The 26,447-nt window shown below is 37.7% G+C and overlaps 1 protein-coding gene across 1 annotated transcript in view; it reads left to right on the forward strand.

Moving 5' to 3' along the window:
• Positions 1-26,447, forward strand: part of LRP2 (LDL receptor related protein 2) — a 200,288-nt gene that overhangs the window by 99,214 nt on the left and 74,627 nt on the right. The window contains exons 22-35 of the mRNA XM_049616085.1: positions 84-323; positions 1,646-1,765; positions 1,863-1,979; positions 3,501-3,878; positions 5,074-5,322; positions 6,316-6,527; positions 7,358-7,542; positions 8,544-8,772; positions 9,810-9,987; positions 11,780-11,908; positions 17,506-17,672; positions 18,622-18,765; positions 22,774-22,883; positions 24,677-24,854. Of these exons, the coding sequence (XP_049472042.1) occupies positions 84-323; positions 1,646-1,765; positions 1,863-1,979; positions 3,501-3,878; positions 5,074-5,322; positions 6,316-6,527; positions 7,358-7,542; positions 8,544-8,772; positions 9,810-9,987; positions 11,780-11,908; positions 17,506-17,672; positions 18,622-18,765; positions 22,774-22,883; positions 24,677-24,854 (2,636 nt within the window). The remainder of the gene's footprint in view (positions 1-83; positions 324-1,645; positions 1,766-1,862; positions 1,980-3,500; positions 3,879-5,073; positions 5,323-6,315; positions 6,528-7,357; positions 7,543-8,543; positions 8,773-9,809; positions 9,988-11,779; positions 11,909-17,505; positions 17,673-18,621; positions 18,766-22,773; positions 22,884-24,676; positions 24,855-26,447) is intronic.

Raw genomic sequence — 26,447 nt, forward strand, 5'->3', positions numbered from 1 at the left:
GAACCGGGCTTTTACAAGGTAAGAACTCACTTAATAGGGCTGTAAAAGCAAATGTCTTTGTGACCAGTTTGTTTCCGTTGTAGATAATTCCTGTGCATCTTCAGCGTTCACCTGTAGCCACGGAGAGTGCATCCCTGCACACTGGAAGTGTGACAAGCAGAATGACTGTGTGGATGGCAGTGATGAGCAGAACTGTCCGTCCCAGGCACCCACTTCCTGCCCTGCATCCTTATTCACCTGTGATAATAATCTGTGTATCCCAAGGAGCTGGCTCTGTGACACAGATAATGATTGTGCAGATGGATCTGATGAGAAGAATTGCCGTAAGTTTTGCGCAGACTTCTCTTGGTTGGTCAGCCTAATGAATAGATTTGAACAATTAGTAGGCCTTGCACATTTTCCTCTGAGGCTCACACAATTTTTGTTGGATTGTAATCATTGTTCCATCTGTCAATCCCTGTATCAATAGGCTATCAGAGTAAAGAGTAAAGATGCTTAGAGTCCTCTGGTCACTGAGTTTTATGGATGCAGAAAAAGGACTGTGTCTAACATCCAGACACAAGTGGGAAACAATTCCTCCACTATATATCCACTATATGTATGTATGTATATATAGATAGATATAGATATCTCTATCTATCTATCTATATATCTATATATCCACTATATCCACTATATATATATCCACAGATATATATATATCTATATATACACTATACATCCACTATATGTATGTATGTATGTATATATAGATAGATATAGATATCTATATCTATCTATATATATATATCTATATATCACAAATTTGTTTTATTCTAGATCATATAAGACATTTGGCTATTGGTTTTTCTTTTTGTTTCATACAGGCAAAAAGGGAATAAAGCTCAGAAGCACAGAAAATTTAAATTTCATTGGTGCTGTCTGCCTGCTTTTCATCTTGCTGTTCTGATTTCATTTAGGTTGTTGTTTGTTTTTGTGTCTACAATAGTAGTTGAAGGTGGATGGAGTTCCCTGGACCAAGGTCTAGTCTTGGTTACATGACTAGGCAAGTCACTTCCCTCTGTAGCAGATGGGTTTTCAGACCTCTTCTAGCTTTCACATTCTGTGCATCTATATTTAATATAGTTTCATATTGTGGATGGGACAGCCAGCACATCTAACTCTAAGGATATGTCTCTTTAGCAAGGTAGGACCCTGGCTTCTAGAAACGTTCTGCTTAGAGTTTGGACTAAATCCAGTCATGATCTGTCTATATACTGTTGCGGCATGTGGGTCAGGCTGACCATGGTGCCCAGTTGGGCTCTGTTGCTTAGCTTTGGTGGAGAGTCATAGACCCAATTGTATTCATGAGGTATAGTCCAGTCCAAGCCCATGATGCTCACTTTGGTAAGCGTAATGTATTTTTCAAGGTTTAATCACAGAATCTGACTCTGACCTATAATCTTCTTATTCCTCTTCCCTCAAACTGTCCTGGCTTTGAGTACTCTTCTGGGCTGACTTTGGCTATATGGCTGATGTGAAGGAATTTTGAACACATGTACAAATGAGATAACTTACGTATCTCCTTAGCATTTTGCAGCTTCGGTCCGGTACACACTGAACAAGAAATAAACTGTTACTTGGTTTTGTTTTTGAATGACGTTAGAATTTACAGAGACATGCCTACCTAGTCAGTTTCGTTGTCCTGATCATCGATGTATTGACCTATCTTTTGTCTGTGATGGGGACAAGGACTGTGTTGATGGATCTGATGAAAATGGTTGTGGTAAGTGGATTGCTTTATTTTTATTCATGACATTTAAAAATGTGTAGTCATTTTTTCCTTGAGCTAATTTCGAATGCCTTTTTTTTTTCATTCTTAGTAATTAATTGCACTGCTTCCCAATTCAAATGTGCCAGTGAGGGTCGATGTATTAGCAACATATATCGTTGTGATGGTGTTTTTGACTGCAATGACCACTCTGATGAGGTAGACTGTTGTAAGTACCATATTCCTACATGTTTTAGGCCAAGGAATCATTTCATATTATCACAGGTTTTTTCTAATTCGCATACACTGGAGAGAAGACAGCTTAAATTACAAAGAGTATTGAATATACAGTATTGAATATACAGTAGAGTTGACTAGGTATTTCCAAATAATAACTTAAATTTGTGAATCAAGTGGTTTTACAAATGGGCACTTTCCAGTCTCTTAAGTAGGTTCCATGTTTCTTAGATATTTTTGTTCTCACTATGAATATTTCCTAGGACATCCCAAATTCGTGGGTTTCAAATTTTTGAGGCTTGCTATATATAATGATATATCTTAATTGTTTCTTTTAAATTTCAGTAGATCGGTCAAATCATGGTATAGATAGGGTGTGGAGTAGTATTTGATATTGACTCGAATTCTTTTGTAGCTATTTTTTGCTGAATATCTACTAAGATGTTATGTGTGGTCTTTGTTCTTAGAGTAGGGTAAGAGAAATTATATAACATAAGAAATAATTGAAGCAAGGTACATATTAATGAAGGCCTTAGAAATGATACAGATAAAATTCAATTGGGTTCATGGAAAAGAAATTCCTTCTAGTCATAGGATTCAAGGAGAACTTCATAAAATATAAATCTGATGGATTTATAATCTCCATGGGCTAGAGACCTATAGTGGACATGATTTTTTATTGCTCACTAATTATGTCAAATGGATTTAAGTTGATCACTTGTTAGAATAATGGTGTTTTAGACCATGAAAAGCAGGTGTTTATCAATTTTCCTCCCCATTCAGAAAATAAGTTTTTAAACCTATGTATAAAAAGAAAAGTTAAATAAAATGCTTAATACTTTATAGATGTATACAACACCCAGAAATTCATAGTCACTGGTGTTCCTGTTTTCTGTTGAAAACATGGAATTCTTCTGTGATGATTTGTGGTTAAACTACCAATTGCCACTGACTTGTGGTTGCCTTACAAGGTCCCTGGGAGGAAACTTGGGTTTACCCCTGTGATATACGGAAGCAACTCTCATCTTTCAATGAATAGTGGAAACTTAGCAAAGAATTAAGGACTTACTGTCACCCTTTGTTTACTTATCGTGTGCTGGTTTCATTGGATGTAGTTCATTTGAGGGAAAATTAATAACATCCAAATACTTGATATTAAACTGATCAATTCAAAGTAACAAATTAATGGCAATTTGAATTCTATTGAAGTGAACTGGTGATTATTTAATAAAGAAGAAGATGAATTTTATTATTAACCTGTAGTTGAACAAACGTCAAAAACACATGAAACGATTTTCTTTTGACTCAGGGACAAATCGGACTCATAGAAAAATTTTTGTGCACTGCAATGTCTGAGAACCCTATATCGTTCTAGATTTTAATATTAAATTTGTTATAGTCATTATCAGAAACCCACCATTGATCCAAAATCATTTCTTCTTAATCTAGGAATTATATAAAAAGGATTATGAATTACCTTCATAAGCTCATCTCTCCCATGCATTTATCTTAGCAACTAGGCCTCCTGGGATGTGCCACCCAGATGAATTTCAGTGCCAAGCAGATGGTGTCTGCATCCCGAAGAGCTGGGAGTGTGATGGGCACCCAGACTGCATCTTTGGATCTGATGAGCATCACGGCTGTGCCGCCAAGACCTGCCCTTCAACTCACTTCCTGTGTGATAATGGAAACTGCATCTACAGAGATTGGCTCTGTGATGGGGACAATGACTGCAGGGATATGAGTGATGAGAAGGACTGCCCTACTCAGGCCTTTCACTGTCCCAGTTGGCAATGGCAGTGCCCTGGCCATAGCATCTGTGTGAATCTGAGTGCAGTGTGTGATGGCATCTCTGACTGCCCCAATGGGACAGATGAATCCCCACTTTGCAGTAAGTTTCCTGACCACAGTTTAATGGCCATAAATTCATTCTGAGCAGTGGCCTTCTGTGCATCACCATTGTCAGAGTCCCCATGCAGCTTTAAGGAAGGGATTTCAGTTCCTCTATGAATTCAAATCTGTGTAGGGATAAGCATCATGGACTTCAAATAAATCACCACTGGATGATATTTCTCATTAAATCCTTTGCACTTGGTTCTGTGTTTTTACTTCTTTTTTAGAAAAATGGGACTAAATGAGGCCATTAGATTGTCAAATTAATTTTTGTTTTGGATTGTGGTCCTAAGTTTTTCTAACTTTAATATTTTCTAATTTCAATCAGAACTTGCCACAAAGCAAATGAAGTCCGGGGATTTGTGTTTGCTGTGATTAAAATCCTGTGATTGGCATGTAATCCTAATTGCTGTCCTTTCTTTCTTTCCTCTTTAATCAATGCTCACTCTCAGATGAACCCCAGCCAGGTATGATTGCAAAATATTTTAGATTCTTATGATATTATATGGATTGTGTTTGTGCTGAAAATATTCTAGTAATTTTGACTTACTTCCCTCTCTGGAGCATGTTTCCTGTCATGTCTCTTAAAAATAAGTTAGAGTACACATGGAAATAGAGGCATTTGCATACCAGCCATGTGAACCAACTTTGGGTGGCTTCAGGCATTGCTGCTGTGGCCCTGAAAGGAAGGAGTGATGGCATGTTGGTGGATCTGTGCCCTCTAATGTTCTTATTTCCTTTCCTTTTCCATTTATTCCCTTTCATAGACCTTCCAGCCTTGCTCTTGAATGTCTCATCTTTCATTTCTGTATAGGTAGAAGAATGTCAGAAAGCAAGCAGGAAGTAATTTAGGTCTCTTTTCATGCTTTCTCAATGACAGTTGTGTTTTTTGATGTTGACAGTATTTCCCTAAGTTTCTCTCATTGCATAAATGGAATTATAATAGAAGTGGTAGTGAAAAAAAGTGGTTTAAGTACAGTGATTGTGGAGGAGAGTAAATCCTTAAGGAAATTAGAGCAGACACTGACTAGCCTGTGGAGCTCATCCAAGTGAATAGCTGCTCTTAGCTCTTACCCAGGTATTACAATGAAGGTGGCATGAGACCGTATGATAAATATTACAACAGGGTGGGACAAAAAAAAGCAAAGATTCCTGACTTTTTTTCCTTTGTGATTTCTCTTTCTTTATTCTAGACCAGGACAGCTGCTCAGATTCCAATGGTGGTTGTACTCACCAATGTGTTCAGGGACCCTATGGAGCTCAATGCGTGTGCCCATCAGGATACCTGCTTGCCAATGACTCTAAGACCTGTGAAGACATCTATGAATGTGATGTCCCAGGCTTTTGTAGCCAGCATTGTTACAATATGAGAGGTTCTTTCCGGTGCTGGTGTGATAAAGAATACACGTTAGACACTAACGGAAGGACTTGCAAAGTTACAGGTAATAACTGAACTTGAAAGTGAACTACCTCCAGCCAGAATAACAGCACACTCCAGAGTTTAAGATCAAATGTTGCATGCAGGCATTTGACAGTGTTGGAGTTGAATCCTGGATGGGTTTATTGTGCGGATTAAATAAGTTAATAATGGTAAAGATCTTGGGATATTTTGGAAAATAGAGAGTAAAATATAAATAGGTAGATGATTTTTATATTATTTAAAGTATCAGTGGCTTTTATATTATTTAAAAATTATTTCTATATCATATTTAAGCATTTTATATATAATGCTTAGTTGATTCAATTCAACCAATATTAATTCAGTTTCTACTATGTGAAAGTGATTATACTAGCTATTGGGATATTGATTTGGATGGTTCACCTAAAAAATGACCAAAGAAAGAAGGTTATCATAATAGTTTCTTTTTCAAGTAAGAGGCTGAATGGTAGACAGTCCAGGGGTGGGGGAAGGCTGTGCACCATGCTAAAACTTGGTATGATTTATTACTAAAAAGGAAGTGAAGAGATATTGAGAGATAATTAAAAGTGTCTGCCACAGCTCAGTGCCTCAGGCAAAACAAAAATATTTAAGACACAATTCTTATCAGGAAGAATTATCAGGAAGCCCACATTCTAGGAAGGAAGATAAAATTCAAAAGTAACTGCAAAAGTAACAAATAGTAACTGGAAGAATGCAAGTGTAGTTTGCTCCAGATTGATATTTAGGCAAACACTGGGGGTATAACTCAAGGAAAAAAGATATTTTGGAAAAAGCTTGTTTTAAATACTCATGAAAATGAGCTAACTATCAAGATAAAGAATGAAATGATTAAATTATTTTTTTTTTTAGGAATTTGCTTTCCCTATTACGATAGTTTGGAATTATATCTTCCTTCTGTCATCAAAAGTATTGCATCAAATATTTAAGAGATGTTTTAATTTAATTGTGGTTGCTCCCTGATTCATTGACATTTTTGCATTTTCTTCTTGGACAGCATCCGAAAGTCTGTTGCTACTTGTGGCAAGTCGGAACCAAATTGTTGCTGACAATATCACCTCCCAGGTTCACAGTATCTATTCAGTTGTCCGGAATGGTTCTCACATTGTAGCTATTGATTTTGATTCAATCAGTAGTCGTGTCTTTTGGTCTGATGGAGGTCAGGGTACAATCTGGAGTGCGTTTCTAAACGGAACAGATAGAAGAGTAGTAAGTACATTTCTACTGATCTATGGCCTCACTAGTCCCCCTGTCTTGGGATTATTACTCTTACTCATCAGTGAGAACAGGTCCTACCTCATCCTGGGTAGCTCTCATTTTTCCTTTTGGGCCACATTGCACCCAAGGGGCCTGGGCATTCATAACTCCCAGTATATGTGTGTTTTAGAAAAGAATGTGACCTCTGAAGGTAGATCCATGATTCTAAATTCCAGGTCACATGACGCAGAGACTTCAGAAACTCTCTGACATAGCTTTTGTAATTTTTTTTTTTCCCTAGTGGATGAGAGCAGAGGAAAATGCAGGGTAGTTACGGGGTTGCTTTTCTTTAGCTTTAATTTAGTTATATTTCTCAATCCATCTCCCACAGTTTCAGTTTCTTGACCCTTGTTGGTTATGTTTCCTCTGCCCCTTAGGACTTTATTTTTGTAATTGTTGGCATTTAATCAATAAAGATATTATTTTGGCATGTGAACGTTATAAAGTTTCATAGCGTTGCCAATTTAGCGAATGGATAGAGCTTTTGTTTAAATGCAAAAGCTTTGAAACCAAATGAAAGTACACACTCACCCAACGGTAGAGTTATCCCAGAGTATTCAATTCTACAAAATGTAGTATATTTTTCGTGGAATGCCGTACTGTTGATTTGGTGGTTGGCTACATGGAAGACATTTTCTAATCCTTACAAGCAATCCTAGGACAAGTTTAGTTGCCTGATTCTAGATTTTCATAGAACTTCAATCTATTCATATAATTGTTTACATAATTTCAATTTATTCATTCTCCGTAGAATTCACTCTTAATTCACCTTTTTTCTTTAGCTACTTAACAGTGGTGTCACTATGACTGAAAGTATGGTGGTAGATTGGGTAGGTCGCAATCTTTACTGGACAGACTATGCTCTGGAAACAATTGAAGTATCTAAACTGGATGGGACTCACAGGACTGTGCTGATTAGTCATAATGTATCAAATCCAAGGGGACTAGCATTAGATCCCAGGACTAGGTAAGATTTTTTTTTTTAATGATATCGCCTTGAAATGGTTATAAGGGAAAAACAATAATAGCATGATCTGGCCTATACGTGTATCTTAAGATTTTAAATGAAACCTTGTTTCAACATTTCTATAGATATGGTAACCATCCAAGTAGTTATTGGTACCCTTCCTTTATCTGTATACTCTTCTTCATAAAGTACATAAGAGCCATTGGTTGTTCAATTTAAGAACACATTGATTTATTAGCTTGGTAACACAATTATTGAATTGATTGTCATAGAATTATATAATTAGGTCTCTAATGAATGCATTCAGTGGTATTCCATAGACGGGCCAGTTTGCTGTAACATGGTTATACAACCAAAAAGGCAAGATTTTCCTGCTTCAATTTCATGTTTATTAGAACTCCGTTTTATGTCATGGAAGGAAGAAAAGTTTTGCCCGCTGGTCGTAACGGGAAGAAGAAATTCTCCCATGTGCTTAGAAACCTTTGATGGCTTCTTTCCTTGAATTTACTTAAAATTCTCTAACTTCAGTTCTTCTCTGTAAGATCGTGAGTTAGACAAATTATGCTTGATGCAATATAGATTTCCTAGATATTATAAAGTAATACACACCAGTGAAATTTATGATGAATCTCTGATGATGAATAAATTGACTTTTATCTTAAAAAATGACAGGGTAGATAAACAAGGCCAGATGGATTTTTCTAGATCAACTATTTGTGGATTGTACAGAAACATGAATAGGCATTGAGACATTTCATTGTCACTATGTACTGCATGTTTTATGAACATTTTAGAAACACCCAGATGGCTTATGATTGTATTATGATTACAGTTTTACTTTGTGACACTCAGAGGAAATAATAAACTCTGTATAGATGTTCTGAATTAGAGATGATTTACTTTAAGCAGAACATAAAGATGATGTTGTATTACTTAAAATGGCAGTTACTTTCCCTATTGAAATATATCCTTTCTGACTGGTAACTGATTTCTTTCCACAGTGACCATTTGATGTTCTGGTCTGACTGGGGCCATCACCCTCGTATTGAACGAGCTAGCATGGATGGCAGTCTGCGCACTGTCATTGTTCAGGACAAGATTTTCTGGCCCAGTGGCATAACTATTGACTACCCAAACAGACTGCTCTATTTCATAGATTCCTATCTTGACTACATAGACTATTGTGATTATAATGGACAGCATCGGAGGCAGGTGATAGCCAGTGATTTGGTAAGTTGGTTTTGAGGAAGACCACGCTGAACCCACAATAGCGGCTTAGTAGAAAGCGAATAGAGTTAACAAGAGAACCTTGAGATTAATTTTTGTATCTTAGACATTACAAGGTCAATCCAGGAAATATCAACAGGAGTGAGGGCCAATCCATCTTTCCTTACTAACAGAAAATAAATATTTTTATTCTGGTTCATGGTCAGATTGTGCCATGTCTGGGAACGATTTGTGTGATTAAGTTGATCTGTAGAGGCTGATCTGTTGCTTCTACACTTTAAAAAAGTGCGTTGAGCAAAAATTAATAATTTATATTTAGCTTTCTCAGTTAAATCATAGCCTGTTGTATATTTTGTATTTTTTAATTTCAGTATAATTGATATACAATGCTATATTAGTTTTGGGTGTACAACATACTGATTCAACAATTCTGTACATTAATCAACTTTTATTCAGAAAATAATGGTGAATTTATTTTCACAATTTGAATGGGAAGATATAGAAAATATATATTTTAGCAAAGAGCCATTATTTAAAATTGCCATTGGTGATAGTTCTGTGGCTTTAAGGGGCCCTGGCAGGGCCTCCCTCCCTTCAGGAAGCATGCAAGTAGGCTCGGTCAGATTAATGTGAATCTGTAGTGGCAGAAATAGCACTGGATAACGAGTGGTGATAACAGGGGAGGGGGGGGGTAGCTAAGGGTTGGGAGTAGGGGATACAGATAAGTCACCTTACTTTCTGCCCTTCAGTGTTGCTTTCATTTGTAAAATGGATGCCCAGTGTAATGACCAGAGAAAAAATGAAGACTGAGCGACACAATGTGAAAGTGCTTTCTCAATATGAAAGCGACAAAAATGTGAAAGTATCTTGAGTGCTATAGTGGGATAATTATAGGTCAAGCAGTGTATTTTTTGTCTGTCTCCTGAACAATGACTTCCCTATGTCTTAAATGATTAAATCCTAAACGATATCCTTTTCTACATTTTTTGCCTTGGTTTGTACTTGTTGGCAAAGTCTCATCTTTTCTCTTCGCTTCACAGATTCTGCGACATCCCTATGCCCTAACTATCTTTGAAGACTCTGTGTACTGGACTGACCGCTCTACTTATCAGGTTTTGCAAGCCAATAAGTGGCATGGTGGAAACCAGTCAGTCATAATTCGTAATGTTCAGCAGCCCCTGGGGGTTGTTGCAGTTCATCCTGTGAAACAACCTAATAGTAAGTGATACAGAGACACTTGCCTGGGAATAGCTTGGAAAGCACTTATTCTGAGAATGCTAAGTGTACAATGTTGTAGACCTATTTGTTTGGGCAATATACTCCCTTCTTCTTTACTAACCACCGCAGTCCTAACATTTTCATTACTTTTATTTATCATGGTAAACTAAAAACTTGTATGTAACAACAACAGACCTAAACTGTGTCATTTTATTCAGCAATTGGCTACTGTCTCTGTGACAATTTCTAAATCCCTGTTTCCTCGGCTGACAAATACTGCATAGACCAGATAGTCCCTTAGATCCTTTTACTGCTACCCTTCTGTGATCTAAAGGAGCTTATTCTTAGGACTCGTTTATTATGGTGCCAGTGCTCTGTAGGTGTAGCTATCCCAAGTCTTCCTAGATGTAGATGTGATATATTCCACACATCCTAGATGTGTGTGTGGCTAGATGATTTAAAAATTTGGCATTGGTAGTTTAGTTCTATCTCCCTTTTTTAGAATATCTGCTCCCATGTTTATAGTATTCTCAGTGCTTAGAATAGTGCTTAGAGCACAGTGAATGTTTTTTGAGTGAATGAATAGATTAATGAATCTAATGCAATATATATAATAAGAATGTATAAGATCTAGAGGACATCCTGTGAGCCTGGGGTGCACATAGGTTCCCTTATTTTAAAAAGCAGAGACGCACAAAGATATCATCAATAGAAAGATAAAAGATTACTATTTAACCAAAATTTGGACAATAGTGGATAAATTTCAAGGTCACAAAGGGAAAATGCACATTGATTTCATTTAGTGTAAAAAGATCTTTTAGCTTAGGCAAGGAGACACATGTTATTTGGCATCGTATTTCTATTACTGAGCTTTGGGTTACTCAGTAGCTATTTGTTCATAAAGGATTGACCTGTGACCTTGGGCAAGTCATTTCTCTCTCTTATTTCTCTTATGAGTTTTGTGTTGAAAGCATGATGCCGGGGAAGGGTAAAGTAATTTAGGAAAAAACCAAACCAACATAGGTTAACTTAATCTACTTGAGTCTCTACTGGTGGCCTCCAGGGGGACAATAACAGCATGACTATGTGCATACTTAAAAATTTATTTATTTACTTACATTGAGATAAATTTGACATATAATATTATATTTTTAGGTGCACAGCACAATGATTTGATAAATGTATATATTATGAAATGATAGTGACAATAAGATTAGTGAATATCCATCATTATACATAATTATAACGTGTGTGTGTGTGAGTGTGTGATGAGAACTTTTAAGATCTACTCTGTCAGCTACTTTCAAATGTATAATACAATACTGTTAATGGTAGTCATAATGCTGCACATAACATCCCAGGACTTATTTATCTTGTAATTGGAAGTTTATACCTTTTGACCACTTTCACCCATTTTGTGCAGTACCTACTCCATGCATCTGGCAACTGCCAATCTCCATATGAGTTTGGTTTTTCTTAGATGTCACATATAAGTTATAGCACATAGTATTTATAAGTTATATATCTTACAGCATAAGTTATATCATATAGTATATCATATAGTATACTATAGTATAGACAAGTATATTGTCTTTCTCTCTTTGATTTATTTCACTTAGTTTATGCTGATTGCAAATGGCAAGATTTTCTTTTTTACGGATGAATGATATCACATATGTGTGTGTGTGTACACTACATTTTGCTACATTTTCTTTATTAATTCATTCTGTGCACTTCAATGTGGGAGGTTTTCCATTCACCAATGTTTTCTTCTCTTCTTTTTCCATTACAGGTGAAAATTCATGTGCTTCTTCCTCCTGCAGCCATCTATGCTTGCTTTCCTCACAGACGCCGCACCTTTATTCTTGTGCTTGTCCTTCAGGATGGAGTCTTTCTTACGATTCTGTGACTTGCTTGAGAGGTACCGTATGCCCTTTAAGTGTGGAGGCTGCCTTAGTTTAGCAGAGCAGTGTGAGCTCTAAGCCACTTGCTAACGGAACGTGTGCTGTGTTCCCTTTGATTCAGCAAGTGTTTGGAGTACGCATGCCATGTGGGACGTGTGCTGTGTTCCCTTGGAGTACGCATGCCATGTGGGGTGATTTAATTGAGCACCTCAGTTGTAATAGTTTCTGTATATAAAGCTCATATTGTGTGTGGATATGATTAAACAATCCTTAAGCTCACGTTTTCTTTTACCTGGTTACAGTTAGACAAGCAGTGATAATGGGAAGCTCCAGATTCTGCACTTAGGAAGTAAGGATTCTTAACACTTGTGTATGGCTTCCTTCTCTCAGGTTCCTTATCTCATTTTTATTGTTGTCACTAATAGTCAGTGATGAGTGTTCTAGCATAAGCCTTCTGACTCCAACTGCAGTAACTTTAATATCTGGTATTTTAAAAATGAAAGTTTTCTTTGTATGAAAGATTGTTAAGTGATTATTTGAGCAATTTAATCTTTGTGTCATCCAAGATACTTTACTGGGTTGATGGAGATATTCTTCTTCTTATTATTAGTATTATTAGGGAGTGAGAACAAAAGGGAAAGATATAGTCAATCCACAAAAGAGATTTCTGCTGGAGTATGTACATGATACAAAATAAAGTCTTTTTAATGTTTATTTATTTTTGATAGAGAGAGTGTGAGCAGGGAGTGGGTGGAGAGTGGGAGAGAGAACCCCAAGCAGGCTTTGTGCTGTCAGTGCAGAGCCTGATGCGGGGCTGGGACCCACAAACTGCGAGATCATGACCTGAGCCTAAATCAAGAGTTGGACATTGAACTGACTGAGCCACACAGTTGCCTCCAATAATAAAGTCTTTTTAAAAATCATTTACCTTTGCTTAAAAATCTAGAGAGTTATTCTAAATTCAAGGTCTTTGACTTTAGTTTTTGAATGTGTTTTGGTCCTGACAAAAATGGTTGCAGACAAGTTAAAATTAAACATTTAATGATAAAAAATCCTTAAGCTAAGAGAAAACAGAATCTTAATCTAGAGGGAAAGTTATTTTTCAAGTGGAAAATTTTTGCTGAATCCAGGAAATTAATGGTGTTTACAGATTTTGCAAATGTAGGCCTACTGAAAATTGAATTCCATCAAGATATAATATTTTGCAATGATACTTTCATGATGAAAGATTTTAATTATTGGTAATGCTTACAAAGGGATTGGCATTTGCCATTTTTCTTCAGAGACTTATTATGCACCTAATCCTTGTTGACACTGTTTAATTTAGTGTGTCCTCAGAGTCTTTCAGCAGGAGATTAAACTGGGCTATAGACATTTTGGATACAAAGCATTCTTTCACCATGCAAAGGTTGTTGAACTGTGCATTGGGGATTGGTGTAATCAATGTAACGATCTGATGGTGATTGATATCTAAGTAGTAGCTTTTGTTGTTTCACAAATAATTCCACTAGTGGGTTTTCCATTGGCTGACTTTACTGAGGTGGAACTTTTTTAGTATTGCTCAATTGATTTTTGAGTACCACTTGGGTAACTGAATGCCAATATATGTTAACTAAGAAAAAGAGGGGCACATTTTTTTCAATCAGAAGCTTAGAAGACTTGTTAACATTTATAGATGAAAACATTTTACTTGATTTACAGGTTAAATAGCTTTTAAAATATTGTTTACTAAATGTCTGGAATATCTTTGGAAGTGCATACGATGAGGTTAAGTGAAAAGGCAGGCTGTTCACCACTGGCCATGTAAAAATATGCATTAAAAAGATCTGGGAGACAACACACATAAGCACCAATAGTGGTTACAGTTGGGTAAGGGAATTATGAGATATTTATATTTTTTCCTAATGAGGTGACATAAAATTTTAAGCCAAGAACTTTCTCTGCATAAAATAGCTTTTTATTCTTTCAAAAATATGTTCTCCACAATGCCAAAACCAAATAAACAACAAAAGCAAACCAAAACATCGCCCAGCATCCTCTACAATAAACAACCTCCAATCCAAAATGAGTTTCCGACTCCGTGTGAGCGAGACACAAGACAATTGTCTCAGTGATTATGTGCAACATAAGAAGAAAACACTCCTTGCACACACTGTTAGAAACGTTGAGGTGCTGATCATTTAGTGCAACGTCTGAGTTAAGGGGAACTTAGCTAGGAAGTAGTAAACATTGCTGTTCAATTACAACATAAATTTCCCATTACCAACTGCTTCCTCTTTACTTCTTGCCCTGCTAGTGCTAATCTTTATGGGATCATGACATAAAGAATAAAAATGAAGTAATGATTTTTAATTTCAAAAGACATACTGTGGTAGGATAACTTAAATATCACCTCCTTCTGAACTCCTTCCTATCCCACCCCAGGTACTTTTGTGCATATTCCTTCATGGCCATTATGATCCAGAATCCATATACTTTGCCTAGTTCTGTAGACTCAAGTTCCTTGATGGTTAAGCCTCCACCTGATTCATTGATATTTGCTCGTTGCACACAGTAGCACTCAGTAAATGTTCAGTGAATGACAAAGCCCTCCGATATTCTTTCTTGCTCCTTCTTCATTCCTGTGTTTTCCGCCTATTTATTCCCTTATGGCTGTATTGTGTCATCAAATCACTCGTTTTATCTTTCCCACAGAACACTTTTCATGCACTCTCTCTGGTATCATCCTTCGCCTTGGCTCTCACACTTTCTGCCAGTGCAGCACTAAATGACTCCCACCCTCTGGTTCATTGCCCATAAATGTTCACTAGTGGTAAGTGGTATATATATTTTCTCAAATATGCCAGCAGCGATCAGATCAAGAGCCTGAGACTTAGCCTGACAAAGGAATAGTGGCCAAAGGAGTAGAGCTGGGTAGGGCTTGAGAGGAGTGCTTCTGGGAAGAATCAAGAAAGCCCATGTTCGATGGATGAGAAATGCAGTTCTTTAGGTGCTTTGGTTGAGAATTCCTCCAATTAAGCAAAATGAAAATTACACATTAAAAAGAGCAGTATTCAGTTTTGAGTAAGTAGAATTTATAATCTCTACTGTGAAATTGGGGAATACTTCTTGTTTTTACTGAACCAATGAACACTTACAACATATAATCAATAAATAATTAAATATCTCAATATAATTTCAAGGTACATATAAACCCCCAATATAGCTTACACATTTTATTACTGCATGTTAAATTAAATGAATTGAGTGGTAAATTGATATTCAATAACTAGTACCCAGTCTGCACTTTTTGTGATTAAGAACATAAGTTTTGGAGTCTGAGGACCTGACAATTGTTTAATTTCTTTGTGCCTCATTTGAAAGTTGGGTGTGGTTGGGGTTGGTAACACTCTAACAAACAGGGTTTGGAGGCTTCTGGGAGATAAATTAAGTGAAATAATATCTGGTGCATACTATATGGCCCATATTCTCAATAAATAGGGGCGATTATTATGGCTCTTTCATTTGTTCAGAAGAGAGGCAACGTGGAGCAGTTAAGAGAGAATGGGCTTGTGAACCTACACTCTCACTAGCCCCTGCAAGTTTCATTGGCCTCAGCTGAAAACAACTTCACAGGTTTAATGGAAAGACGAAATGCTATATATTGTAGGACTTTGTAAAATATAAACATTAATAGTTGCAGTATTTACTTTAAATTTATTCCAGGTTTATAAATGCTAAGTAATTTTTAGTAACTGAAATGCCAGGAAAAAGGAAAAGCTAATGAGATGTTAAAATAAGTTAAGAGCCAGGGGTACCTGGGTGGCTCAGTTGGTTGGGCATCTGACTGAGTTTTGTCTCAGGTCATGATCTCCCGGTTCGTGAGACTGAGCCCTCAGTGCCGACAGCAAGGAGCCTGCTTGGGATCCTCTCTCTCCCTCTCTCTCTGCCCTCCCCCACTCTTGCTCTGTCTCTCTCTCAGAATAAACTTAAAATCACATTGAGGATGGAAAATTTTCCAGATTATCAAAATAATGAAAGCATCATTTTTAGCAGATGAAAATTATGCAATGATTAATCATTTTATATTTTGCTTAATATGTGGTATATGTCATATACATGTCTTCATAACATGAAACTCACACTCCAGTTTTCCTTTTATTTAAAAAAAATTTTTTTAACGTTTATTTGTTTTTGAGAGAGAGAGAGAGAGACACACACACAGTGTGAGCGGGGGAGGGGCAGAGAGAGAGGGAGACACAGAATCTGAAGCAGGCTCCAGACTCTGAGCTGTCAGCACAGAGCCCGATGCGGGGCTCGAACTCACAAACCATGAGATCGTGACCTGAGCCAAAGCCAGACGCCTAACTGACTGAGCCACCCAGGTGCCCCCCAGTTTTGCTTTTCTGAGAGAATTTAAATACGTCACTCTTGACTTTCATCATTTTGGACTTTTTTTTTTTTTTTTTTTTTTTTTGATAAAGCATCTACAGCTAGGATAAAGATTATCTTTGAAAAAGGACCTTTAGACCAGAGAAGAAGAGACAGATGGCCAGGGTGTATCCATGTCTTTGGCACTGGGAAGGGATGAGGAATCTTGGTCATCAGTTCTGGTCCCTAGCCAGCAAGTTTCCAATCTGAGAGAAGACATCAGTCTATCAAACCTGAGTGGCCAGAGTCCATATTTGAGGCTCACCAAACAACTTCTAATATGACTTTGTGCTTTCCTATGGGCTGAAGATGTGTGGTGTTTCTACTGCAAGCATTCTGTTTACACAGTGGTTGGTTTTGTCTTGAAATAAACCTTGGGACCTGCTTAGAAAAAAAAAGCAAGAAAAAGAAAAGAAAAAGGACCTTTTATCTATTAAGGAGGTTAAGTGAATTGCTAGTTTGAATAAGATATTTTGAGGATGTTTAAAGTTGCAAAATACAGATACTTTTGAGAACTTTAGAAGACACTATTTACACTTCCACTTATGCATCCATCCATTTATTCATTTATGTGGTCATTCATTTAGTTAGCAAATATTTATTTGGCAACGATTACATGCGAGGTTCTGGGGACATAATAGTGAGTAAATCAGACATAGTCACTACCTTTTGGGAGTTAGAATCTAGTGTGAAAGACAGCCATTGGGCAACAGCAATTGGGGAGATTATAAATTGGATTTCATTTAGTAATTAAAATATCTAATAAACACCAAGCCACACGTGGTAGTGTTTTTATTTTTTGAGCACACTTAAGACAAATTGAATAGTCTATATGTTTTCTTTCACTTTTTAAATTCGGTATTAGTGAGGTTTCTCTATGTGTAGAATGTGATGCTGAACACACATGGATGCTTTATCCATGCAAGTAAGGAATTCATGAAGAGCAAGGTAAATACTGATCTACGTTGGGAAAATCCAGAAGTGTTGCATGTAGGGTTGGAGGTTTGGTGACCTAGCAACCCACTGAAACCCAATCAAAGGCCGTGGATTGTCTGATGAAATATCTACCAAGTACGGTATTTTTTGCTACAAAGCTTCAATGGCGTTTTATCCTATGAGATGGTAACAATCCACTGCTTTCCATTACTCTAAATGTCTGGGAATAGTAGGATATAATTTTGACTGATATCTGCTATTTTCACAGATGATCAACCTTTCTTAATAACTGTGAGATACAGTATAATTTTTGGAATCTCCCTCAATCCTGAGGTGAAGAGCAATGATGCTATGGTTCCCATAGCAGGGATAATGAACGGTTATGATGTTGAATTTGATGACTCAGAGCAGTTCATCTATTGGGTTGAGAATCCAGTAAGTTTTGAATAACATTCAAAGTATATAACTTGTTTCAAAGAGCTTACCTACACTAATGCCTTCTTATAAGCCAACTTTTGCTGGGTGGATAAAAGGGAAATGGTCCAGAAATAAATTAATTTACCACTAAGTTTTTTTGAATCAGTGAAGGATGTAAATAGGAGGCTGACCTGGAGCAAAGAGCAGATAATAGGCACATTTAACCTATTGGATGTTATTTATTCATTCAGCAAGCAATTATTAAGTGTCTACTTTTGCACTGCGCCAAACTAGCCACTCCCAACTGGAGAATACACACCAAGAATCAGTAACAAAGATTACTCCTAAGGAGCTTTAAGCTAATAGAAGATACTAGATGAATATAAAAATGATTATGAATCAAAACAAAAAGCAATAGTTCTCTGAAAGAATTCCAGGAGAGCATTTGATGTGGCTGCTGGAATCTTCTCAGCATCTTTGCCCCCAGGATAAAAAGAGCCCTCCTTCAGTTCCCTTTCTATTGGAGTTCACCCTTTAGAGGAGAAAGCTGTGAGGAGGGGGAAGGGGCAAAGAGATTACAAATAAAGAAGAGAGGAAGATCTTTCTGTTTGAGGCTTGTCACCTCTATGTAAAATATGCTTCTGGCCGCCTGATTTTCACCTTTGATGGGTTATTTTTATGACTATGGCCTGTGGTAGTTAGGAAATAAATCTCTGTAGCCAATATCAGAAGCAACCCGAATGATAAGCCTTGCAGAGTCCTCTGACACACTGAAAAAATCATTATTTTTGAAGTGTTGCTGGTGTTATAGTATTATACGCAGCGAGCCCACCCAATGACGCTGGACCTTTGGCTTTCCTCCAAGTGTGAGGAGTGTTCAAGAAACATAGCAGCCAGCAGTGGCTGTGCTTCCACGTGGAAGCTGTGGCCTTTGAACCAGCTCACCTCTTCTTGTCCTTCTTTCCAGGGTGAAATTCACAGAGTGAAGACAGATGGCACCAACAGGACAGTATTAGTTTCTCTGTCTAGGTTGGGTTCTTCCATGAGCCTGGCCTTAGATTGGATATCAAGAAACTTATATTACACCAATCCTGGAACAATGTCAATTGAGGTAATGATTCCATAATACCAGTTACACAAACACTGGTTTTTGATGCATATAAAATCTATTCTCAGGAAATGCTTTCATTGATTTTGAAATTATTTTTAAGCAGAAGCAAAAGAGAGGAGCTATTGGTATTAACTATCAGAGTCTTAGAAGCGATGGAGTAAAACCACTTTAGAAATAAATTATTGGAACTTTCTACTGCCCTATTTTGTTTTCTTCCTAAGCATCAATACTAACTTGTTCATATAAAAGGATTTTAGATAATTTATAAAAATATATAAAAATAGTTTAAAAAAGGAATTCAGCATTAGGTATGGAAGGAATATAGTAGGCAGGAGATTTTCTTCCCTATCTTTCCTCATCAAGTCTGTAATGCTGTTTCAGTCCCAAACCAAATTTATAGGTTACTTCTGTTCTAAGATGGAAATCTTTCTATGGCTCCAATGCAGTTTTTCTAACAGTGCAACAGAAAGTAGAAACTTGATTCTAATTCCTTTGATACTTTTCCTCGGTGTGATAAGTGTTCTTTTTACTCTAATTCCCAGAAGAAATTCTAGATGGGGCACAGGTATGCAATTGCATGGAGTAAATCAGAGGTAATTCAACTAGTATTGGTTTGTTCCATTCTGGGACAAGGTTATTAATTCATAATAATTTTGAAAGTGAAAATTTCTAAAGCAAAGGGAGGGTTTTGTGAGAAGGGCAGTCTGCAGGGCTGTGTAGAGTGATCCGTTCACTGTTCAGGGTGAGGCGCCAGCCAGTAAGTAAGTTGGTTCTCTATGGGGTATTCAGAAAGGGAAATGCTGAAGGTGAGAAAGGCACATAGCAGCCAAGTGGTGAAATTAGAGCAGATTGGTCAGAACAGTGGTTACAGTCTACAAAGTCTTCTACAAACAGGATCTCTTTTAGTCCTCTCAACGTTCCCAAAGGCAAGCAACACAATTAGAGGGGAGTTTGCAATTTGCACAAATGCTAACCTCTGAGTTATCTCAAGCCAGGTAGAATCATCAGCTCTTAACACGAGGGGAACCTTGGAGGCTCATCTGGTTCAAACCCTTTGTTATTTAGATAAGCTCCTGAATTTTACATAATTTAAGAAACTGGCTTAAGCAGTCAGCTTCACCGCCCTGCTTCCCAGGCAGTGTTCTGTTCTGACTTTGCCTTGTTATAATGATAACTCCAGCAATCCAGTCTGCTTTAACCCCCTTTGACCGTGACAAAAGGTAGTTTTTCATGATCTCAACTAAAAATATCACTCTCCCATCAAAACATTGGCACAATTGACTGCCTAAAACCCTTAATTCCAAACACATCTCTAGTGTCTGCTTAACAAAAAGCTGTCTTCATTCTGAATGGCAATGAACATGTTCAGACTCTGTCTTTTGGTGTCTTGTTTTGTAAACAGGGGTCTTCCCTTTTAAACTGATAGTTTTCCAAAAGCAGGGGACATGTTTCCTCCATCAGTATTAGGTACAATGACAAGGCACCTGCTGATGGATAACTGTGTGAGTGTGTGTGTGCAAATGTGTATCTTGGTAAGTTCACCCTAATCATATAAACCTATAAACATATAAAGTTAGTAATTGTGCCCCAATGCAGTGAGGCACAGAGGAAAGATAATTTGCTTTGGAGTCAAAAGACCTGCTTTGAGTCTGACTTACTCATTGAACAAATACTAGTAAATGAATCCGTCCCATTGTTAGTCCTGGATATTCAAAGATGAATAACATATTTTTTCCTGCTTTTAAGTAGTTCATGCTCTGAGAGCTAGACATATAAACAAATAGCTTTGTTCCATTGTGCTAAGTGTGATATGAGCAGTGACTACGAACTGTTCTGTGGCTAGGGGCAGAAGTAAAAGCGTGGAGAGGGAGAATGGCAGGAGAATCAGTGACTTGTGAGCTGTGTCTTTCTTGAAAGAGGGCCAATATTTATTGCTGCCAAATGAAGAAGTAGGGAAAAAGCACCCCAGGCAGAGAAAAGCACTTGATAAAGACTGAGACTTGAAAACGCACTGTATTTTCTCTGCTCAAAGGGTATTTGATATTGCACAAATTGCTTAACTTCTCTGAGTCTCTGCTTCCATATCTGCAAAATGGGGTTATATCTCAGTAACTAAAAGTATGTCTTGAAACTAAGATATCCTGTGAATACAGAGTCCTTTTTCCCTCAAATCATCAATATATTTGAATATCCACAGAGGGCCCATGAGAATAATGATCTAAAGGTAAATTGTCCTTTTAGCGTTGTTTTCTTTAATTGTTTTTCTCCTTTCGTGATATCAGTGGTGACTCAGGTGAATGTTAGATTGCTTAAGGGCACAGAAATACTGTTCACTTACCGTTTACTCGAATAATATCCTTCCAGGGTAAGAGTTACTCCTATTTGATTCAAATTTGAAAATAAGAGAAGTACTGAATAAATGCTTTCCACTAGGGGTAGCTGTGTGCCCGTTCACTAAATGTAATTTTGTAGCTGAAAAGAAGTCTACAGAATGGTTGTGTGAGAGAGAACTTGATGTATCCCCCAAAAAGGAAAAGAACTTTCCTTTGAAGCAAAGAGATCCTTAGCCTTAAGAAAAGGAGTGAAATTTTGGCAGAAAGGGGCAAGTTTAAAAAAGACACCAGAGAGGAAAGAGAAAAATTTAGAGAGGAGAGTGAGGGATTAAAGAGAGGGGTGTGTGTGTGTGTGTGTGTGTGTGTGTGTGTGTGAGGTAGGAAGAGAGGGAGGGAGGAAAAAAATAGAGAGAGAGACAGAGAGAGGGCAAAGATAAAAACATAAAAACTGTGGGGTCCGTGGGTGGCTCAGTCAGTTAAGTGACTCTTGATTTCAGCTCAGATCATGATACTGAACCTGGGTGTGGAGCCTGCTTAAGATTCTCTTTCTCCCCGTGACCCTCCCCTGCTCATGTGCTCTCTCTCTCTCTCAAAAACAAAAACAACATAAACACTGATACACAATCTATTTGCATTAAAAAGCAACTTCATAGAAAAATCTTTGTGCAAAAAATCAATATACATTTTCTAATTTCTTACTAGCTGTTTCTCTTCTCAGACTGTCTTAAGTACATATTAGAATAGCCTTGTTCCTATAAGAAACTGCTTCTAGTCTGGTAATCCATATTTTTCTGTGATGTTTCAGAGTTCTGTTAACATTAGCAATTAGAGCAATAATAATTAAAAATGGGTAACTTTGAGAAAGCCACTAAATGTCCATAGGCCTCTTTCATCATCTGTAATATGGGTATCTATCTCACAGAACAGTCGTGAGGATTCAGTGCAATACTGTTTAGTATAATGCCTGCTACATAATAAGTGTTCAATAAATGGATGAATAAACAAAATAGGAAACACACTTGTACTGAGCACTGTGCTAAATGCTATACATGTATTATCTCACAGCTCTTTGTGCAATGTGCCATTATCATCTGCACCTTATTCATAAAGAAACTAAGTTCAAACAGGTGAATTTACTTGTCCCAGTCAGATCTAGATGGGCAGGGATTTGAACTCTTCTGTTTTAACTCAGGCTGTTAACGTGGCACAGAATTCACTTTAACTCTGAGTAAATTTGGACTGTCTGGTCAGCTGTGTTTTCAGTGAAGGACCACCAGGTGCCTTGGCCACATCACTGGGATGCAGGAGAGCTGTGGGGTTTTCATTTGTCTTCCAGAGTTTTCCTGTATCTTTTTCTGAAGACGTTTTTGTAGCTTCTCTTAGGCAGTGATTTTGTATGTTCACCCATTTGAATCCTTCTTTGATCCATATAAATGTCCTCTCCTGAAACATTAGGTGAATTGAAATAGGAATTTGAGAGGTGATTTTGCTTTTCTTACTCATTTTCTATTGAGGGGATTTCCTCATAGCCCTGAAATGCAATTAGGGATTATTGGAATCTCATACAAACCCTCCCATTCATCTCAATTTGTTGTGTGTGTAAGTTCTCCTTCACCTCAGCCTTCTTTGTTTCCCGTTTTGATACTCAGTTCTAATAAGTGACTTTATGCTATAGGTTTTGAAACTCCGGGGAGATGTCAGATACAGAAAAACACTGATTACCAATGATGGGACAGTTCTTGGAGTTGGTATTCCAGTTGGCATAACTGTTGATCCTGCTAATGGGTGAGCGTTCATAAATGACACAATCTGCTCTATGCAGCACGATTCTTGTTAATGTTGTGACCTGATGAAATGGAAGATTTCAGACTTAGGACCTTTTCTGATTTCATATGCCAACATTTTGAAAAATACAGATCTCAGTGAGAAAGAGGAATACCTCTGAGTTACATCTAACATGAAAGATGTAAATATGTGTTTTGTTCTATGTTCTTTAAATTAGCAACACTGGACTTAAAATTAATTCCAGGAAAGAATTTTAGACATTTAAAAATGGAATTATAGCAATTAACAATGCATTCTGACTTTGAGTGAATGTGGAAAGCTTTAAGGAGCTAGATAACATTTGAAATAGAACTTGGAGGAGAAGGCTTCCCATGGGTGGAGAATGGGTTGGGAACTGGGGGGTGCTACTTGAGGCCAAACAAGGAAGGCGCAGAAGCATCACAGTATTTAGCATGATTGTGTAAAGGGCTGAAGCCAGAGTCTTAGAGGTTAGTGACAGTTGACAAGATGGAAGCCAAAGGAAGGACTTTAATGTCCTCTTGCTAAGGAATCGCACTTCTTTCTTTTGAGAAATAAAGAGTCGGGAATTTGGAGGAAGGAAATGATAAAATCAAATTTGTATTTCTGAAGGATGGGTCAGGATCAGAGTGGAAGAGGCCAGGAGCAGGGAGACCAATTAGGAGAAAGTGTTCAGCTAGGGAGGAGAGTTCTCAGATAAGATAAGGTAGCTTCAGTTTTTAAGGAACTCAGAATTCACAAGAGTTTGTGACTTTGTCCAGCAAATTTTTGATAGCCTGGAATTTAAGAAAAGAAAGAAAATTATGACACAAACTCAGGGCTAGTTGTTAGTGAGGTAGGCACAATGGGACATGACGAGAATAAATAAGGATGTTGCTAAAATGGTTATGCATGAGGTCCAGGCAGAGAGCGACAGAAGGCTTGGAAGCTCAGGCAAGTTTTAAGGTTGAAGAACAGGCTCAGTAGAAGAAATAAAATGGGGGAAGGGAAGAGATTGGAGTTTGGTTGAGGCAGAGAATGTCAGAGTTTGAGAACTTACAAGTAGGAAGTTTAGACTTGAAGATGAGGGGCATGGGACGGGCATGCAAGAAGTATGCAAATAAAGATCAGAATCAAGGGGTTTGAAGACTTGTGGGGAGTGTAAGAGGATTGTCTCATGAGGCTATGGAAGCAGCTGAGATAGAAAGGAGTGGAAACTGAGATTCAAATCTAGACAGTGTGTCCTCAGTGGAAATAGAAAGCAACCCTATATATTTTAATGAAATTTTATATATCATGGATTTGGCAATTCTGTGTGGCAATTAGGGTTTGTGTGTAATGTTACATTTTCCATCACAGAAATCAGAACAGAAAGTAGCTGGTCTTGTGTAGATGATGATTTAGAGAAGAATTAAATAACAGGCCTGAGAGTCGAGCAGGGAGGTACTTGCCAACTTTTACATCAGCTTTGTCCTTCCCAGGGCACTGCACAGTGCGTGATTCTTTGAAAAGGATTGACCATTGATGTAGGCAATTTCTTAGTCAGTCATAAGCTTCCAAATTGTCTGACCATGGTAAAATATTTTCAATGCAGGGTGCTAGCATCCTACCCCAATAATAACTAGGAAAAATACAGACATTGATAGAACACTGGTTATGTACTCTTCCACATTGTATGTCACAAGATATTAATGATTTAGACTTCCTCCATTGACTTGAGCACATCTCGAGGGCAATTCTCTTAAATATTCAATGAAATTGTTTTATTAAATGCTGGTGTTCTTTCATGGTTGTAGGAAACTGTACTGGTCGGACCAAGGAACGGACAGTGGTGTTCCTGCCAAGATTGCAAGTGCTAACATGGATGGCACATTTCCAAAAGTTCTCTTCACTGGGAACCTTGAACACCTGGAGTTTATCACCCTTGATATTGAGGAGCAGAAACTCTACTGGGCTGTCACCAGCACGGGAGTGGTATGCACACCCTACTGGTCTTTATTGCTGAGCGTGTATAGCTGATAATGATTGTTCCTTGTGTGGCTGTGTTTCCTAAACAATCTCACTTGGCCACGTGGACCAGTGTTGTATTATCCTTTCTCCCAATAACTTTTTTCCCTAGAGCAGATATTGCCGTAGTTGAATATTTTCTAGTCCAATATTTTCTAGTATGTGCACAGTTCTTTATAGAATAATGTTCCTTGCCATTTTCATCATCCTTTGTTTTTTTTTCAAGATCAAATATTTCCATTTCACATTTCTTACTTGACTTGTAAGAGCCATTTCTTTCATGTTTTAGTGATTTCAGTGCTTTTCTTTGAAAGTTCTCTAGGCTCTCCAATTGTAGAGACTGAAGGGGAAAAAAAATGTACATACCAAGTTCCTGTGCACAGCATCCCCTCTTAGCTACATGTTATTTTCTAGTGTTTTGATATGGTTGGCACATATATGAAAACTCCCCTATAGAGGTAATTTTATATTCTGCAATAAGAAGCAGAAACTATATAATTTCATTCATTCACAGACATAGTATTTGATCATCACTGTTGTGCTTATGCAATTGAGCTGGGACAAGGCACATAGAAGGTGCTCAATAATAACTTGATCAGTTAAAATATTGCTATGGATATGGAATCGAATGTGCGTTAAGTCTCTTCCTTGCCTTCTAAATAGTAGTGACTTCAGATCTGGTTTTGATGTTGGTGTTCACCATAATATTGTGCAGTAGGTTTGGTTTTCAGTTCATTATCAGTTCAACAAGTGCTAATTTCATTCCTAGTATGTATTTATCATGGTGATAAACTTTGAGGATTAAAAAGGAGCAGTGATGCTTTAAAAGCACTTAACAGACTTTGATGCCCATGTGCAATGATGAGGGAGCTCTTGTCCCATCTCATGATTTCTGGAACAACTTAGCCTGTTCCAGACAGTGCCCACCACCTTTCTCCCTTTTTCATCTGCTCTGCACTCCTGACTGTGTGAGCTTGTTATTTGTGTGACTCTCCATCTTTTCTCCCAGGTCAGAACCCTCATGTTTCCCCTCACTCGAATAATTGTGTCCTTATTTAGCCATTACAAAATCCTGACAAATTGTCCTCTGCCTCTTTTCTCATGTTCTGCCCTTTTCTGCCACTTCTACCATACTGAGCCTCTTCTCTCTAGCCTTGAGTGGATGACGGCTGTCATTAATAAACCTTGCTTTCATGATGGAGGCCTGTTACCTTCATAAAACCACAAAATAGGTTTGATCACTGCTCAGTCTATAGGAGTAGCTCCAAACACTTCAGCTGAGCATGGTCAGCTAATCTGGTCCTGGTCACCCCTTCAAAGCTCCCCTCTAAGCGTATCTTCCCTGTGCTCTAGCTTTCTGAAACTTCTGTCAGTTTCTAGGGCATAACCTGCTCTTGTAACTGCTGGGTTCCCTGTCAAGCAAGGCAGTGAGCCAAACCTCATTTGTCTCTCTTGCCAGAACTCAGCTCATATCCTGGCACAGAAGAGGCACTTGAGACAAGTTTCTGGAATGAAATCAAACCAGTTATGTCCACATTTTATTTTTCTTCCAAAAGCAGA

The sequence above is a fragment of the Panthera uncia genome (genome assembly GCF_023721935.1).
Source record: "Panthera uncia isolate 11264 chromosome C1 unlocalized genomic scaffold, Puncia_PCG_1.0 HiC_scaffold_3, whole genome shotgun sequence".
In the NCBI taxonomy this organism is placed as follows: domain Eukaryota; kingdom Metazoa; phylum Chordata; class Mammalia; order Carnivora; family Felidae; genus Panthera; species Panthera uncia.